Below are 19,567 nucleotides of genomic sequence, written 5' to 3' on the forward strand. Positions count from 1 at the left end.
AAATAATGCTTAAAAAAAGAGATCTCCTTCTAAGTCAATATTTTAATAAAGAATCATCATGGGAAGTTAAATAAGCCAGAGGTGGTTCACCCTGTTTTTGTAATACATAGAAATTTGCTGCTAATATATAGAACTATAATTGATTTGTACATCGACCTTGTATTCTGTGACCTGGCTAAATATGTTAGTTTTGACAGTCATTTTATAGACTCTTTAAGATTTTCTTTGTAAACAATCATGTTATACACAAGTATAGAGTTTTACTTCTTCCTTGTCTATATTTATGTCTTTAATTCATTTTTCTTGTCTTAGTGCATTATTTAGAACCTCCCAGTACAAAGTTTAATAGAAGTGGTAAGAGTGGTCATCTCTGCAGTTCCTAGTCTTAGGGAGAAAGCACTCAATATTTCATCATTACGTACATTAGCTATTGTTTTTTTTCATAGATGCTCCTTATCAGATTAAAATAATTACCTTCTATTCTTGATTTGTTGAGTTTTTCCTTGAAGTAATGCTGAATGTTGTTGTCAAAGGCTTTTTCTGCCACTGTAACCAAAGAACATACTCTCTATAGCATTCCAAGCTTTAAAAATTTATTAAGACTTACGTTATGGCCTAGGATATGTTTTATCTTCATGAAGGTCCCTCGTGCACTTAAAAGCAATATCGACTGTGCAGTTGCTGAACATTGTGTTCTGTAAGTTTATTGTTCCTCAAATTTTCCAAGGCTTTACTGATGTCTTATCTTTGTTATATGAAATAATGAGAAAAGACTTAAAATTTCCAAATATGAGTATGGATTTGTCTACTTCTCTCCTTATCCCTGTCAATTGTTTGATTTGCATATTTTGAAACTTTTTAATTCAGTACGTCTGCATTATAAATTTCCTGTCTTTCTTGACCTCTTTATCACTATGAAATATTCTTTATTTCCAGTAATAGTCTTTGTCTTAAAGTCTACTCAGCTAATACTAATGAGGTCATTCCAGTTTTCTTATAGTTAGTATCTTTTTCTGTCTTTTATTTTCAACCTGTCTGTGCCTTTATTTTTACACAGCAACTCCTAGAAACCTAAAATATGTTTGTTTCTACCTAAACAATGAAAATCCCAGTTGAATATTTCTATAAAGTAGGAGTCCTTTTGTAGTGTAAACAACGGCCCTGTTTATTCATTGCAGAAATGCAGCATTTCTGACATAACCTGAGGCACACTTGCACACATATTTACACAGAATGTAACATGTTTAGAGTCAGTGAGGCTAAATTGGGATCTGAGAATTGTATCGTGGGCTTCCAAAATATATGACAGCCAGTTTAATCTGAATTTATATTTTTTTTAATTACTGAGGAGACAAATTATAACTGCATCTGCATTTTCTCAAGGAACTGGCCTTTTCTATTAAAGACATTAAGGGAATTGGGCCTGGAAATTAAGGAAACACAGGAGTTTATGTTTGAGTGAATCACTGTGCAAAAAATACAAAATGTTAACATTGGGGAAGCCTTTTATCACTTATCTTTATCAAGTATTCTGGGGAAAGAAAACCCAAGTGTGCTGGCACAAAAAAGAAATGAAGATACAGCTACAGAAGAACCACCAGACAGTGAATTCCAGGGCTGTAAGGAAGACAAAAAATAAGATGCAAGACGCTGTAATCGTGCAGCATCTCCTCCCTTTGCCTTTCTCGCTCTGCTCTTCACCATTCTCTCCCCAACTCTAGGCCCTGGATGGTTTACTTTCTGAAATGAATTAACGGGTTCCCTTGCGCTCTGGCTTCCGGTTGGTTTTGGCCTGTGGTAAACACCAGGTGGAGATCAGAAGGGAGCAAAGAAAGTCAGATTATCTATTCCCAGGTTCTCACCCTATGGAGTCATCATAGGCTAGCTAACTACTGAAAGTCAAGCCTGCTGTTACAAATTTGTCTTTTAATATATATGCCTTTTGTTCTGGGTTCAAGTAACTTCTTCCTCTTGCTGAATTTGAAAGCCTCGAGATGGAAACAGACCTTTTTTACCAGCTATGGGAAACTGAACTGTCCTTTGCAGAATCCTTGTGTCCTATACACACCTTTTCAATATTTTCTTTATTAAATATTCATCTATTTTGCCTGGTTTCATATTCCATATCTTTCCTGTGACACAGCAATCTGATGAATTAATAGTTATCAGCTTAAGGTACTATATGGTAAATGCCATACAAGTATTACAGACAGTAAAATATTTTACTGAACAAGCTGAGAGTACAGAGAAATTGTTAAGGCTTGGGATTCTAAGGGGAGGTGTCCAGGGGAAGGTGAGATTGGATAAACAGTTAAAAAAAAAAGATTCTCAAGGAGAGACAAATAATGAAAAAGCAGGGGCAATATGTGTTCCAGAGATGGTGGTAAAATAAGCTAAGTCGAGCTCAGATCAGGTGGCATGGGGCAATGATTTCACAGAGACACAAGAACTCTGTGACACCAATACTGAGGATACTGTGAAATTCCTCCCATCCTAAGGAATTTCTCTTCCACTCAAGAAAGCAGATGCAAAGACGAGTGAAGATGACATTATTGGGATAACTGTGGATATGCTCTAATTTCAGTTCTTCAGTATTATTAGCAACAGCCAGCTTGCTCCATAGCTATGGCAACATGCTCCAGCTGAGAACCTTTGCAGGGTGTTTTAAACTAAACCAGTTTGCTTCAGAATCAGCTTTGTTAAAGGTTTCTCACTTGCTAACTTGCGACTTCTTGGGTTCCACCCACAAGAAATTCTAATTCAGTAATTCTGCGAAGGGACTTGAACAATACACGTTCTTTGATAAGTCACATACCTGATTCTGATACCAACCACACAAGGAAAAACATGTTTGTGGACAATAATTGGCATGAAAGGCTTTCAACCAGAAGAATGAAATAATGACAGAGGTCTTTTAAAAAGATTAAACTGGCCACAGGACACAAGACAGACTGGACGTGGAGAGAATAAGGCCAAGAAAAGTGGAAAAGTGAAGACTGGAAGTTCAAATAGGTGGATATGAGCACATGTTATGAAAAGACCAGGAAGAAAAGAAATGAAGGAAAGGGACAGATCTGCTCAGGGTGATGACTGAGCAGGTATTTATTTACTGAGTGTCATGGCATGGTAGTTTAAAGCATGCCAAGTTTCTTTTATTATTATTTTTATTTTTTGCTTTTTAGAGCTGCACCTGCAGCATATGGAAGTTCCCAGGCCAGGGGTAGAGTTAGAGCTACAGCTGCCGGCCTACACCACAGCCACAACAACTCGAGATCAGAGCTGCATCTGCAACCTACACCACAGCTCAGGGCAATGCCAGTTCCTTAACCCACCGAGCGAGGCCAGGGATAGAACCTGCATCTTCGTGGATATTAGTCGGATTTGTTACCCCTGAGACACAATGGGAACTCCTGCTAAGTTCTTCTGGACACTTTTCCATTAAAAAAAAAAAAAAAAAAAAAAAAGGCGGATTCTAATTCTCCACTCCTTGAATATGGGCCAGACTTAATGATTAATTTCTAAGAAACAGAAAGCGGTGGATGTGATGTACGATTTTTGAAGCTATTTTAAAGAAAGTGATAAGGTTTCCTTCTGGCTTTCTTGGGTGACATATCTTTAGAGCCCTGACCTGCTGTGAGGTCCAGTTACCCTGAGACCTCCATGTAATGGGGTAAGAGGGATGCTTGAGGAACTTCAGTTGGTCCAGCCCCTAGCTGTTTGGGTCTTCTTTCCAACATGAACATCAGACACGTTAGTAAAGAAGCTTAAATCCAGCCACCATTTAAATGCAACATCCCGAGAGATTCTGAGTCAAAAGAACCAGCTGAGCAGTTCTTGATTTTCTGATCTATAGAAAGCACGTGAATTTATAAATATTGTTGGTTCAAGCCACTAAGTTAAAGGTGTCTTGCTATGCAACCACAGTACCTAATTTACAGGGCAAAGTCAAAGATGATTCGGATTTTATCTGTGTGAGAAGTTTGGAAACTGTCTTTTCCCTTTACATCGGGCAATGATAAAAATCTCATCAGCCTTTTAACTTGAATGATCTTTTGTAGTCATAGTGCATTGCAATAAAAATAAATGAATAATCATTGAGTAATATATTCTCACTTTCAAAATCTAATTATTAAATAATTATAAGCAAACTTCAAGTCATTAGTTCCAGGGGAAAATATCCACACATTCTTTAATATTTTGCATGAAACTACTAGTGCTTAGAAAAAATTTCGTATAATTAAAATTAAATCACTCCCCCTTAGAAACAAATCAAATTTGTCCCCCTTCGGAACACCAAATCAAATTATGAGTCTGTCAAATCAATTCACTATGCAAGTGGGACGACAGCCCTCTGAGGATTGCCTTTCTTTTTACCTCTAAGCATTTTTTTAAAAACTAAATTTATCTAGTTGAGATTTCTCATACATCCAATCTCACTCAAACTCAGAACTTAACACTATTTTTAGACTCCTTTTAAAAGGCATAGGTGAGGCTAACGTGCAGATCCTAGAGGAAATCACTGCTAGAAAAAGAATACAATTTAAAATTGTCGTATAAGAGTTCCCGTCGTGGCACAGTGGTTAATGAATCTGACTAAGAACCATGAGGTTGCGGGTTCAATCCCTGCCCTTGCTCAGTGGGTTAACGATCCGGCATTGCCGTGAGCTGTGGTGTAGGTTGCAGACGCAGCTCGGATCCTGCGTTGCTGTGGCTCTGGCGTAGGCCGGTGGCTACAGTTCCGATTTGACCCCTAGCCTGGGAACCTCCTTATGCCGCAGGAGCGGCCCAAGAAGTGGCAAAAAGACAAAATAAGTAAATAAATAAATAAATAAATAAAATAAAAAATAAAAACAAATAAAATTGTCATATAAACCTGTTCTATCAGGCCTCTTTTATCCCACAGTGCATGATAAACAGAATTCACAAGGGCTGTGTCTGCCTCTGAGCCACAACCCTCGGAAACACAATTCCTGGAGCCCTGTAACTCTTACTCAAGAAGCCTGAAGGAATGCAAACGAGTAAGAGTGTATTATTATAGGGATCATGTTGGGTCAGGATTTTATTTAAAATAAATATTCTTGGAGTTCCCGTCATGGCTCAGTGGTTCATGAATCCGACTAGGAACCATGAGGTTTTGGGTTTGATCCCTGGCCTCGCTCAGTGGGTTAATGATCTGGCATTGCCGTGACCTGTGGTGTAGGTCTTAGATGTGGTTCGGATCCTGCGTTGCTATGGCTCTGGTGTAGGCCGGTGGCTACAGCTCTGATTAGACCCCTGGCCTGAAAACCTCCATACGCCGCGGGGAGTGGCCCTAGAAAAGGCAAAAAGACAAAAAAAGAAAAAAAAGAAAAGAAAAGAAATATTCTTAAGCGCTGGTGAAAGCTAGGGGGTGTGTGAGGTGGGGGGTGGGAGGCTTTAAAGTCTGTTACCCCTTGACCACTCTCCCTCCACTACAACCCAAGTGAAAATACTTAGTGTCTGCTATGACAAAGCATCAGGACTTTACCTAGGACCACACACCTCAAAGCTATGAAATAACACAGCTCAGAAAACAAACCAAGGTGAAATGCTTGCCGCTTTAAACAAGAACTGCATTTGCGTTGCAGAAGCCATTACTTCGGTTATTCTGCAGATGCTCTCTGACCATTCAGAAGTATTGAACCTCCTGGTCCCTGATTCCTCAAGTAAGAGGTATGCACCCTGGAAGGATGGCTCAAGATGATCAACTTGAGCAACACCGGATCCCCAATCCACTGAGCAAGACTAGGGATCAAACCTGCATCCTCATGGATACTGATCAGATTCATTTCCACTGAGCCACGATGGGAACTCCGAGTTACATCTCTTTGTGAGGTTTTTTTGTTTGTTTGCTTGTTTGCGGGAAGAAATATTAGATTGTCTGTTTAAATTGATTTTTAACAATTTGACTAGCAGGAGAAATTAAGTTTCACAAACTTTTAATGTGTAGCTCACAGTGTGGCCCCCACTATGTCAGAGACCCATACATCTCCTTGTTTTGTTTTTTGTTTCTTAGGGCTGCGCCTTTTTAGGAACTTTCATATGCTGCTTTTTAGGGAGGGAGGAGATCCTTGTGCGTCCCTCCCAGGGTTGTGGTAGGACAGACAAAGCTAATCCACGGAGCACAGCAGCAGGGGAACCTGGCTGCAGCACGTGCTCAGTAAAAGGCTCTGCTATTGGAGTTCCTGCTGTGTCTCAGAGGGTTGCGAACCCAACGAATATCCATGAGGGTGCGGGTTCAATCCCTGGCCTCGCTCAGTTATGAAAGTTCCCAGGCTACAGATTGAATCTGAGCTCCAACTGCCAGCCTACACCACAGCCACAGCAACACAGGATCCAAGCCGCGTCCTCGACTTACACCACGGCTCACAGCAACACCGGATCCCCAATCCACTGAGCGAGACTAGGGATCAAACCTGCATCCTTATGGATACTGATCAGATTCATTTCCACTGAGCCACGATGGGAACTCCGAGTTACATCTCTTTGTGAGGTTTTTTTGTTTGTTTGCTTATTTGTTTGTTTTTTGGTTTTTGTTTTGGTAACAAAAACAGCAACTAAAATCAGCCACAGCTGAGACAAGGGGAGGACCATGGCACTGCAGGGGATGGACTCCAGTGCCTTCTAAGAGCCAGGCTGGTGATGTGAAGGCAAGCTCCTGGCTAGGATGGGAGTTGGGCGCTGCTGTGAACCAGAGAGCACCTACCCTGTCTAGTACCAGCTGCATTACCAAGATGCAGGAATAGGGACTGGGAGCTATCAAATCTCCACAGGTTTCCAGACAAGCTAGAAATCTGCTTTTCAATAGGCAATCTCCAAATATTAGCATATGATACACTGGAAAAACAACTGTTTGAAGCCCACATGCAGCCTGAGGGCTGCCAGTTTGTGACCTCCAGCTGATAGAAAGCTAGTGGTCTTGACTATGTGTGTCCCCGTCCTTGGAATCCTAGCTCTGACTTCGCTCACTGGTGGCTTTAGGCAGGTTACTTGTCTAAACTTAAGTTGCCTTACCTGTGACATGGAATTAACAATAGCTACAGTTGGGGAGTGAAATTTAGATAACTTGATACAATCAATTATAAAATACATGCATTCAAATATAAATTGCTAGAAACAATCCACGTTGCTTGCACCAAAACCAGAATAAAAAGTATAAGAAAAGTGGAAAAATAAGGTCAGCTGAACACCGGTTGGCATCTATAAATACAATAGGAAGTAAAAATCCGGATCTTTCAGGTATTTGGGTCACAGACACATAACACACTTTCTTTAATTACACTTGGAAGAAAGCCAACCCGCATTATCATCAAGCAAGTCCTGCACAAGTGCCAATCAAGGCGGCCGGAGGTAGTAAACCACTCCTCACATGAAAATCACAGGGACATGGATGTGTAACCGAGCAGGACCCTCCCCAGAGTGGATCCCCCCACACTCATGGCCTCCACTCGCCTTTTTATCTACAGAAAAACTTTAGCCGAAGGACCAATTTAATCAGAGAAGTGAAAAAAAAATACAGAGAAAAAATAAAACAGTCATAATAATTTGGCCACTCAACAAAGTCAAGGTCCTTCTGTTCTTCAAAGACTATAGATGATATTCTGAGCCATGTCCTTGAAGCTGTTTGGCAGGTGTTGAAGCCCCCACTGGTGGAAGAATCAACTGTACGCTGCCCACAAGCATGTAAACCCAGACTGGTGGGAATCAGAAGGTGGATGATGCTGACTCCCAGTTTCCTTGCCACCCACCAACCAGGAAAATGTCCATGAGCTGATCATGCCCTGCCCCTCAAACACTATAAGACTCCTCACTCCCCCTTCCAAGGGTGGGGGGCATAGTCCTTGAGGACTAGCCTTTGTTCCTCTCTTTGCCTGGCCATTGAAGCTACTTTTTCTGTTTCCTAAAACTCTGTCTCCATGTTTCTATTTGGGAGTAGTGTTCAGAGGCAGCTGCTATTTTGACAACAGATGCATACGCTTAGCCAGGAAAGGAAAGGAGGCAGCTCTGTGGGACCACTCCCAAAGGAGAAACTGGGAGGAAACTGGGTGAAATCAAGAGGATACACAGAATGGAAAGTCTGGATTTTGTTCACATATGCAGATGCATAGTGACAACACCACCACTGATCACTGAGCATCTAAGTGCTTCTGTCCTGCAATGTGAATGTCCCAGGACTCTCACTGATAGATCACTGGAGTGGTAACAGCCATTTTTAGCAGCAGAAAAATGTCTTCTACCTGAGTCTCACCTGCAACCTCCAAACATAAAATCAAGTAGAGCCGTTCTGGTTGCCTTCACACCTCAAGGCAGCCTCTAAGGATTCTATCAGTCAATTTGAAAAACAGTCTCAGAAGGAACCTACAGGCCCTTTTGCCTTCAAAGCCTCTGACAAAAAGGAGGGAAGAGTTGGTGGGGGCACCTACGAGGGATACATCTACAGAATGTTTATCTTCAACGTGTCCAGTAGTAATAACCACTTCCTGCTGTTGAGCGGTTACCATGAACCAGGCACTGTGCTAAGACAGGCACTTAATCTTATTTAATCTTTACAATGATTCTGTGAGGTATTATTATCCTCATTCTTCAAAGGAAAACACTGAAGCCTCAAGAGTGTCAGTAAAGTAGCTCAACATACAGAGTAAATAAGACTCCAAACCTTTCGTAACCAACTCCACTGATTTAGATGAGGAGCTGAAAAACTGAACTCAAGATCACTTTTCAAGCAGTCACTTGAATTTTTCCTTTTCAGGATATCCATGACACTAATTTTTATTTTCCACTTCCGGTCAACAAATATTTAATGCGACCCAATGTAGTAAAGGAATGTGCTAAGTTAGCAGGGCAGGTGTGGTGGTCGTGGAGGTGGGAAAGGTGAGAAAGGAAGATAAATAGAAAGAAATTTACAGCATCAATGAGACAGAGAACAGGACAGAATACTGTCTGAGGGGAGAGAAAGACAGAGGGAGAGACACACAAACAATAATTCCACAAAGATCAATTGAGCACTAAGGAGAATTGGTTAGAAAAGAGGTAGCTCATTCATAAAAGCAGGGAAATTAGGAACAAGTTAACAAAAATGTACAAGACTTTTCCATGGAAAACTATAAACTTTTACTTGCTGAAGAACATAAAACAAGAACCGAATGAATGGAGTAATACAGCAATGTTCATGGATGGAAATATGTCAGTTCTTTGAAAACAAATCTTTATATAATCTAATCTATATTTAAATTCAAATAAAAATCTCTACAATTTTTAATGAGTCTTACAAATTGATTCTAAAATCCATAAAGAGAAAATGCACAGGTGTAGCCAATTTAGGAAAGAAGCACGGAGGGACTATCCTTCAGGCATGTGGGTATAATTTAGAGTTCCTTGCCTGAAATCATGATATTGATAGAGAAACACATAAACAGAAAAAACAAGTGAGGAGAGAAGCCATGTAGCAGACTCATGTCTCTCCAGGAAGAAGTCACTTTAGAGAGGAAAAGATGCACTAGTCTACACATGATTTTTGGACCACTGGATGTGTTTTTCATTTTCATTTAAGACATACAACAATAAAATTCACACTATACACACCAATTAAAGCAGATAGAATAAATAAATACCTGAAACTTCAAACAAAACTAAAAATAGCTAGAAAACTAAAATATTTTTAAGAGTATAGGGAGTTGAGAGTTCCCGTCATGGCGCAGTGGTTAACGGATCCGACTAGGAACCATGAGGTTTCGGGTTTGATCCCTGCCCTTGCTCAGTGGGTTAAGGATACAGCATTGCCGTGAGCTGTGGTGTAGGTTGCAGACGTGGCTCGGATCCTGCGTTGCTCTGGCTCTGGCTCTGGCGTAGGCTGGCGGCTACAGCTCCGATTGGACCCCTAGCCTGGGAACCTCCATATGCCATGGAAGCAGCCCAAAAAAAGGCAAAAAAAAAAAAAAAAAAAAGAAAGAAAAAAGGACTATAGGGAGTGATCTACCTTTAAGATCTAAATGTAGAAGTTCCCCGTTGTGGCTCAGCAGGTTAAGAATCTGACTAGTATCCAAGAGGATGCAAGTTTGATCCCTGGGCTCACTCAGTGGGTTCAGGATCTGGCATTGCTGTGGCTGTGGTGCAGAGCCACAGCTACACCTCTGATTAGATTCCTAGTCTGGGAACTTCCATATGCTGCAGGTGCGGCTCTAAAAAGATTCCCCCCCCCAAAAAAAAAAATCTAAATGTAGAAGTCAAAAGGAAAGTAATGACACATTTACCACATTTAAACTGAAAACTTATGTAGACAAAAATTGAGCATGATTCTGTCTGTTTCTCAAACATGATTTAGAAAAATGTAAGTGGAAGAAAATATGGTCAAGATACATAACAAAGAATTAGAATCATGAATGTCCAAATCACTAATTAAAAAATCAAGCAATTCAAGCATCCAAAGTTATGTTTGGGTAATTCTCAAAAGAGGCGATACAAATGGCCACTAAAGTTTTTTTTTAAAAAAAATGTTTTAGTTCACTAGTGATTAGGAGAATACAAATTAAAACAGCAAAACAAAAACACTTCTAATCTATCAGGTAGCCTAAAGTAAAACTATTTGAAACTAAGTATTGGTGAGATCAGGGAAAGAGGAAAGAAGTAGTTATAAATTCATAAGGTCACTTTTTAATAACATTTCAACAAACTTTAAAATATAGATTTAAAATTAGGCACACATACACACAGTTTCCTTCTACCGTAGAAAATCCATTTCTAGAAATATTCCTGAGATACGCTATGGGATATGTATACAAGGATATTGACCACAGTGTTACTGGTAATAGCTGTAATTTCAAAGCAACCTGAAATCACTCGCAAAATATGACATTTATAGAATGTAACATAAGGAAACAATTATAAGAAGGAGCTTGGTCTACATGTATTAAAACAGAGCTCAAAAACAACACACAGGGAAAAGACGCAAGTTCTGAGATGATATAAATAGCATTAGGAAGAGGAACTAGCAAGAGCAGGTCACGGGGAGGAATAAGTAGCCCAGCATGTAGAATGCATGTGTAGATACATAAAAATATAGAAAATTAGCTGGGGCCAGAAAGCTGAATGCATTGTTAATTACTGTCAGTTTTTTAAAAAATAGATTTGGTGTAGACTTTCCACCTTCATTTTCAATAACAGCACCATGAAGTTCTTACTGGTTTCGCTGTTTGGTTAATAAATCCTCAGAACAGAAATTGAGCTTTTCTCCCCACTCCAAGCCCATGGAACATGAAACTCTATAGCCTTTAAAAACCACCTTGCTTGGGCTCTGACTATGGACCAAACCATCTACAGCAATCTTGGCCATGGAGTATGTTTGGTTGGTGATAAAGAGATCTAACACTTTCCATTCCTGCCAAACTTGGTTCCTTTCCACTCATCAACCTGTTTTCTCTTTTCAACAATCAGGCCAAAGGCGAGAGGAAATGTTTCAGAGAGGAAGTCCTATAAAATGCAAGGAGGGGAACCAGGGCTATGCTGCGGGGGATGAGGAGAGTCGACCCCTCCCCTCTCACTGGGCGGGCCTGATGCTCAGCTCCGGCTGAAAAGTAAGGATGGGAAGGAAAGACGGGACATAGCCATGTCGCTGGTCGTGCAAAGTACTGGCTGTGTCTCAAGAACTGTTTTCCCTTCTTCAATAACTGCTCTGTAGCCGGGCCCATGTCTGACCATGTGACTCCACGCCCAACCTTCCTGATAGGATGCAACCATGCAACTTAAGTTCTCATCAGGGATGTGACGTGCTCTGTGCTGTCCTGGGGTCTGGGACTTCCAACATTGCACACATACCTTCTGCACGCTTCTCCCTCTCCCAACCACCTGGAAATAACCATGGTGGCGACCCAGCTTTCACCATGCAGATGTCACCCCTGTCCCAGGGCAATGGTTGTCCAAGGGTGCTCTTGAGACCCCTGGGGATCACTGAGACCCTTTCATGGAGGACAGAGGCCAAAACTATTTTCATACTAACACTGAGCAATTCTGTGACTTTTTCACTCTCATTCCCTCACAAACATACGGAAGTTTTCCAGTGGCTACATGATGTGTGATATTACAGCAGGTGGAATGCAAAAGCAGACATAAGAATCCAACTCTCTCCTATGAAGCTAAAAATTAAAGAGATGTGCAAAAATGTAAAGCCATGCTTCTTCTATCATCATTTTTTTTTTGGCTCTGGAAAATAGGGTTACTTTTCATAAAAACGTGTTATCTCTGTTAAAACTTACGGATTTACTGTTATTTTAAATGACTTAATATTTAAAATTTTCCTTTTCAATTTCTCATATGCTAAATACAAATATCTATAGTCCAGCAAATGAAAGCTTTTTGAGTTCTTTAATAATTTTTAAAAGTGTAAAGAGGTCTTATGACCCAAAAACTTTGAGAACCACTTCCCTATGGTTTGGAGGAACAAAACTTGGAAAGAACCTGCATCAGTGAGAAAATGTGAGGCTGAAGCTGTGAATGAAAGAGCACCCTCACTCATGGTGAGGCTGTCACATACAAGGGAAATAAGTTTCTGTGTTAAGCCACTGAATCATTGTGTCTTTTTATTCTAGCATATTGGATTTACTCCAAATAATACAACAGTCATATGAAGAGGATGCTACTACATCAAAAACTAAAATACATGGTATCAGTTTTCTTGAGCAGTAAGGGCACAGATATTTTAGACTGTAAGTTGACCCCTTGTTACACAGTTGTAAAATAATTGGTGTAACTATTGTGATCACTTGGAAGGCTGATCATGTTCCTATGGAGCCCATAGCTGGGGAGGAAACGGCTAGAAAGAGCTAGAATGTTAGTATATGTTGACGGGTTTCTGTTGTGTTTGGCAACATATGATAAGATCAACTCAAGAAAGGACTAACCAATTGGTAAGCAGATGAAGAGAAAAAAGTCTCCTGTAATTTAAGACATCTCAAGATTGAAAGAGCCAACTGCTTCTATACCTCCAGACAGCAGAAGATATGACTAAAGTTGCTCAAAGGACTCCGATTTACTACCCAACTCCGTCCAAAAATAGGGACCCAGCCTTACCGCAAAACCCAGACTAAGGATGTTGCCTTCTCACCCAAGCCTGTTGCTTTAGATGGCCTCAAAGTGACCGCCATCAAAATGAGAAAACAAACAAACAAAGAAGCTAATAATCTACATCCAGACAAGAACTCTGAAAGTCGTTACAGGTATGTGGAACGAACTAGAAGCCAAAAGAGCAGAAGCTTACCAAAGCAACAATAAGCCTAGCCAGACAACGCTTGTGGTTTTTTTCCACACTTAAAAGGGCTTCCAAGGAGGGCACGGTCTCCAACAAATCACTTTGATGTGATCATGCAGAATAACGGGCAATCAAGAGACCTTCTCAGAGGGACAAGGGCTTCAGAAGAGAACAGGCCAAGAGTTACTCCTGGAGAGAGAACACGGAGCTGCCAATGCGCTAACCCAGGAAATGACTCTATTCCAGGGGAATCCCTGCTTTGCAGGATTTATCTGCTCTGGTTCAGGATTGATCATATACATTGCCAAATTCCCTTTCCTGAAGAGGAGCCTTCATTTTGCCTCTCCTGGTCTTGCTCCTCTGTGGTTTATTGTTGACACGGAAAGAAGACAACTTGAGATGTTTAGTCTGCAGGTGGCTGCGATGAGGAGTTAACTCTGGACATAATGGAGAGAACGAGACATCAAGTAGAGATGGTTGACTTTTGAACTAGATGATGGGCTGCTGTTTTTGTGAAATGAGTGAGCACATTCTATATGTGGGAAGAAGGAGCAGGCAAATCTTTGGATGATCAGAGGGGCAAATTGAGGTAGACGCTGTTCGTCAGTTCTCCCGTCCTTCCACAGTCGTAGAACTGTAGCCAGGCACCTGACTGCCCAGCTGGACCAAACTTGCCGGCCTGCCTCGCAATTACAACACATCCACATTCTCAACGACACCGTGTGAGCAGAACTGATGGAGGCCACTTCTGGAACTGGGACTTCAGACCTTCACGTTCTCTTCCCCTTACATGCCCACTGGAACCCCTCTGTGATGACAACCCTGCTTTGATGATACGGATGACGACGGCGTCCTAAGAGATGCAGAGCAACAACTTGGAAGGAATCCTCCAAACTCCCCAGTCAATCAGGACTGTTAACATGGACACTATTCTCTACGAGAAAAAATACACTTCTTTGCCCAACTACGCGTTAGGTTTTTGGTTTGTTTTTTGTTTTTTTGAGATTTTTTTTTTTTTTTTGTCTTTTTGCCTTTTCTGGGGCCGCTCCTGCGGCATATGGAGGTTCCCAGGCTAGGGGTTGAATGGGAGCTGTAGCTGCCTGCCTACACCAGAGCCACAGCAATGCGGGATCCAAGCCACATCTGCAACCTACACGTCAGCTCACGGCAACGCCAGATCCTTAACCCACTGAGCAAGGCCAGGGATCAAACCTGCAACCTCATGGTTCCTAGTCAGATTCATTAACCACTGAGCCACAATGGGAACTCCCATGTTAGGTCTTTTTGTTACAATGGTCTTACTATCACTAGTGTACGGCTGATGTCAGAAATCCATTTCTTTGTACCCTCTGGACCTGTGAGGGAGTCTTGAGGGAAACTTTCTGCATATGTGTTTATATGTGTCCACACGTGTAGTAAAAAGTAGGTGGTTAAAGAAAAATTTTGAGGGAGTTCCCGTTGTGGCTCCGCAAGGTAACAGTCCCGACTAGGATCCATGAAGATGCGGGTTTGATCCCGGGCCTCACTCAGTGGGTTAGGATCCCACGGTGCCGTGAGCCGTGGTGTGGGTCGCAGACACGGCTTGGATCTGGCGTTGCTATGGCTGCGGCTCCAATTCAACCCCTGCCTGGGAGCTTCCATATGCCACAGATGAGGCCCTAAAAAAAGAAAAGAAAAAAGAAAACCTTTGGGGAGTGTAGTGTAATAAAAATATCTACTTAGTATTTGTCCCGGATTCTGGTTCCTGGCACAGAGCTTCTAAAACACTTGGCATTTCCGGAGGGACAGGAGTGTCTTTTGTTGCTCATCATTAGCACCTTCTGACTACATGTGAGTTCAAGCTAAACAGGTGACTCAGGGAAGGGCCCCTGAATAGTGTCAAGATGGGGCTGGTGGCCAGAAAGACCAAACATGAGATTCGAAGGTGAGCAGGTTCGGTCTCCCTTCCCAGCCTCCAGGGAGGGGGTCAAGGATTTGGAGACTGGGTTATAAAACCCTTGAGCGATGAGGTCTGGAGCCCTTTTGGGTTTGCGAACATTCTGACATGTGGGAGTGTGGTGCACCCGGAGAGGCCAGGGATATTGTGCTACTCCAATCCCATACCTTGATCTACTTCCATTTAGCTGTTCCATGAGTTGTATTTTTTCTAAAAAGCCAGTAAAGATAAGTAAAGCATTTTCCTGAGTTCTGCGTGTCAGTCTAGTGAATTGTCACACCTGAGGAGGGTGTCGTGGAAATGTCTAAACATAGCTGGTTGGACAGAAGTACGGGTTGCCTTGGGACTTTTGAATGATGTCTGAAGTTGAGGGAGTGGGGGTGGCAGTCATGTGGGACTGAGCCTTAACCTGTACCATCTGCACTAACTCTGCATATTTAGTGAAAGAGTTGAATTCAATTATTGGACATCTAGTTAGTGTCACAGGATTGGAGAATTAGTGTAGAAACCACCCCACCCACCATTTGGTGCCAGAAGAGGTACCAGAAAAAAAGACATCCCAGGAGCTTAAGGCTACATGGGGTGTGGTATAATTGGGGCGGACCCAAATACTTGGCTTTACATAAACTCTTCAGCTCTGCCCCTGTCCTCTCTGAACAATGGCAGCATCGACCTCAGGCACCACCACACTGCCTGCAGTGGGCAAGACCCTCCAGGCCACCACAATGCCAAGATGGTAAATTGGACCAAAAGTTCACGTTGTGCATGTACAACGAACACGTACGAAGCCTCAGAAATGTGGCTGAGAGTGGTCAATGCAGGTGACTGAATGTTCTACAGGGAGATCCCAGACCATCTTCTAGAACTTGCTAACAGGTGTCCCCAAACCAATACTGTGACCTTTCACCCAGTGTGGTAAAGGGTCATCACTCATGTCCAGGCTATAGGAGAGAAACTGGAGAGTGATCAGGTGTCCACAGAGAGTTGTTGAGGAATTATGCATTTCCTGCCTCTTCTCGGCTATTTCCCCCGCTGCTGAAATTCTTCCAGGATTCAGGTTTCTGAGCCTGAACCAGACCCAAGCTGAGAATAGCAGACATATGTGAAACTGAATGAGAAACTTAACTTTTGATTTCTATTGGACTGGGCTTGCTAATTAAAATTTTTTTCCAGCTTTATTGAGATATAATTGAGGACTGGGCTTTTTTTATTTTTTGTCTTTTTGTCCTTTTAGGGCTGCTTCTGTGGCATATGGAGGTTCCCAAGCTAGGGGTCTAATTGGGGCTGTAGCCGCTGGCCTACGCCAGAGCCACAGCATCACCAGATCTGAGCCGCATCTGCAACCTACACCACAGCTCACGGCAACGCCGGATCCTTAACCCACTGAGCAAGGATAGGAATCGAACCTGCAACTTTATGGTTCCTAGTCGGATTCGTTAACCACTGAGACACGACAGGAACTCCATCTGCTACTCTTTTAAAGTGACCAGGAAAAGTATAGGATCTGCCTGAGTTATTATCTGGGAGAGAAGTGAGAGATTCAGAGCATGTTTGAAAGGCAATAGAGGGAAAGAATCACGTAGCTTTTCTGCTTGTGCGCACTAAGTGCGTTTCATTCAATATGTAGGGTAGACCAGGACTGGGTGTGAATTCCTGCCTGCTTGGCTATCGTGCTTCCACCATAGCCGTGAATCACGTGGAATGGCTGACATAGTACACATTTTCAACAGCAATATCACTTGATGGCAATAGCAACAACAAATAATTGATTTTTTTCTAGTTTTTCTCTCCTCAAGGCCAGAGCAATTAGAACCAAGCCCTTCAGCTGGGTAAGCACCAGAGCTTCCGGACTTCCTGTAGGAAGGAGAAACTGGGGAGAGGAGAAAAACATTCCAGCAGCATCCCCCCAAAGTGAATGTCAATATTCAAAGACAGGTTTCATGAAACCACCTCCTGGCCTTGAACTACTTAACTCAACTTCTTTTATATGAGACATACATTGACAACTTATTTGACTTAGTCTTCTTTGATAATAACTGTTACGTCAACTGCTTCTCTAAATAACAAAATAAACAAATTTGAAGAAAAGTGGGCAAAGGAAAGCAGGCATTCGCACAAGGAAGAAATACACATGGTCAATTAAGTTTCTGAAAATATACTTAACCTTAGAAATAACTCAATAAACATAAAAAATGAAATACAGTTTCTTACTTACCAGGTTGGCAAACATTTTAAATATGAATTATATCTGGTTGGAAAAGGTCTGGAGAAATATACTGTTATTCAACAGTGATAGCACCATGACTTGGAAAAGCCTTTTTGGTGAAAGTTTGAAATAGCTATGAAAAGTAAAACTGCATTTGTAAATGAGCAAGCACACAGAGCCGTGCATGGGTGTATGTGTAAGAGTGTAATGTAAAGAAAAATGCCTGGAGTTCCCATCGTGGCTCCGTGGTTAATGAAACTGACTAGGAACCATGAGGTTGCAGGTTCAAACCCTGGCCTTGCTCAGTGGGTTAAGGATCTGGTGTTGCCGTGAGCTGTGGTGTAGGTCACAGACGCGGCTTGAATCCTGCATTGCTATAGCTCTGGTGTAGGCCGCAGGTGCATATGCTGCAGGTGCAGCGCTAGAAAATACAAAAAAAAAAAAAAAAAAAAAAAGCCTGGAAAAATACACAATAAGCTTAACGGTATTTCTATTCCTCAGTATAAGACAGGCAATGGAATAGAAAGAGGGTATTAATGGATATTCACATTTTACGCCAGGGCTTAAAATGTTATTTTTGTAATTCAGCATTATAAATGAAAAATTAGTCCCCCTAGTTTTTCAAAGATTAAATAGATATAGAAAATATTTTAAATGATGTACTTCCTTTTAAAATAGGTTGCTGGGTATTCAGCAGGCATAGTCTACTCAATTTGAGTACATTTTGACAAATTGAACCCTACCTTATTATAGGTAGTGGCTTAGTATGTCATACCCCAGTGAAGAGGGGTTCTTTAGCAGGTGACACTGTAATGGTAGGGTGACATTTTCCATCCCTGGGCTGTACTGGATAAAGCTTGTTTTTAAGTAATTAAAGATAAAAAAAATACAATCTTAGGGAAAATATTTTGAAATAAAGGTTAGAGAGATTTATATTTTTCAATAAAAAATAATGAATGCTATTATTAGTTTTTATCTTTTCTTTTTGGCAGAGACTGTCTTCAATGTTTAAGCCTGGGTGCCAAGGAAAAGACCTTCTGCCAACCCATACTAATGCACTTGCCCATTTTCAGGCCAGCATTCATTCAAAATAACAGCAAGTCTTCCAAGAAATATATATTAATCTCAAAGTTTTAAGCAAAAAATGTAGGTCATTTAAAATATTAAGGAGACATTCTTACTTGGTCCTCAAAAGACAGAGCCTGGGCAACATCTCTTGGAAACCCGTCAATAACAATGCCCACTTCGTCAGGCATTTGCATCAGTTTTTGTTTTATCTCTGTAATCGTTGTTTCCTTTTTTAAAGAAAAAAGATGAAAAATTAGAGTGAAACTTACATTCACAGTGAGTACAGAAATCTTTGTAGAATAGAAGCACATTATACAGCAGTACCTGTGGGGCCAATTCTCCAGTTGTAATTATTTTGGCAATAAGACTCCATTTCCTATTGCTGCTGGTACTGTGGATCTTCTTCCTTAATAGTTCTCCCACCGAAATGTACTGAAATCCATAACGCTCTGCAATTTTCAAACTTTGAGTACCCTTTCCACTTCCTGGACCACCTGTCAGTTAAAAACAGGTAAACCTGTGACCTTCTGATGATGTAAGAAACACCCTTTTAAACAACCATCTTCACCTTGAGTTGCAGAGTCTAGACCAGTACAAGAACAGAAACTGTTCTACCTGGGTCATTCTCACTGCTTCCACTGAAGGCAGAGCAAGAGTAGACTCAGCCAAGGAAAGAGTAAAATTGAGATGGACTCTATTAGATCAAAGAGACATTTTTTCCTTTACCAATTTTAGCAAACAACTAATTTTAAAAATTGAATAATGCAGTTGGAAGCAACAGTCTCCATTTTGCTGTGTAAGCTCTAATAATCATTTTTTCTCTTGGTAATCAAAGGAAAATCTATGACCTATAAAAGACAATGATCATAATGACAGAGATGTGTTACATGCCAACAAAGAGTTAATGTGAAGTTTTGTGAAAAGGAACAATTCGTTTTAACCAAAGGCACACCAATATTGACATAGCTTATTTAAATCTTTTTTTTGAGCTGTCTGCTCATGCATCTCCTTGCCTTATCTTCTTGAAGTTTAAAAGAAATCTCACACAATAAATATGCAGAATGAATGGAAGATGTCTTTAAAGTGAAATGATTTCACA

At 41.2% G+C, this 19,567-nt stretch overlaps 1 protein-coding gene across 3 annotated transcripts in view; it reads right to left on the reverse strand.

Moving 5' to 3' along the window:
- The window catches only part of AK5 (adenylate kinase 5), a 276,939-nt gene that overhangs the window by 242,174 nt on the left and 15,198 nt on the right, over positions 1-19,567 (reverse strand). For all 3 annotated transcript variants that reach the window (XM_021096460.2, XM_003127921.7, XM_084964661.1), the window contains exons 4-5: positions 18,793-18,962; positions 18,582-18,695 (exon numbers count right to left, since the gene is read on the reverse strand). In XM_021096460.2, the coding sequence (XP_020952119.2) occupies positions 18,582-18,695; positions 18,793-18,962 (284 nt within the window). The remainder of the gene's footprint in view (positions 1-18,581; positions 18,696-18,792; positions 18,963-19,567) is intronic.

This window comes from Sus scrofa, chromosome 6 (genome assembly GCF_054392235.1).
Source record: "Sus scrofa isolate SSC_HxYL_T2T_F1_AM1 chromosome 6, Sscrofa_HxYL_maternal_Yorkshire_Landrace_v2.0, whole genome shotgun sequence".
Lineage (NCBI taxonomy): Eukaryota > Metazoa > Chordata > Mammalia > Artiodactyla > Suidae > Sus > Sus scrofa.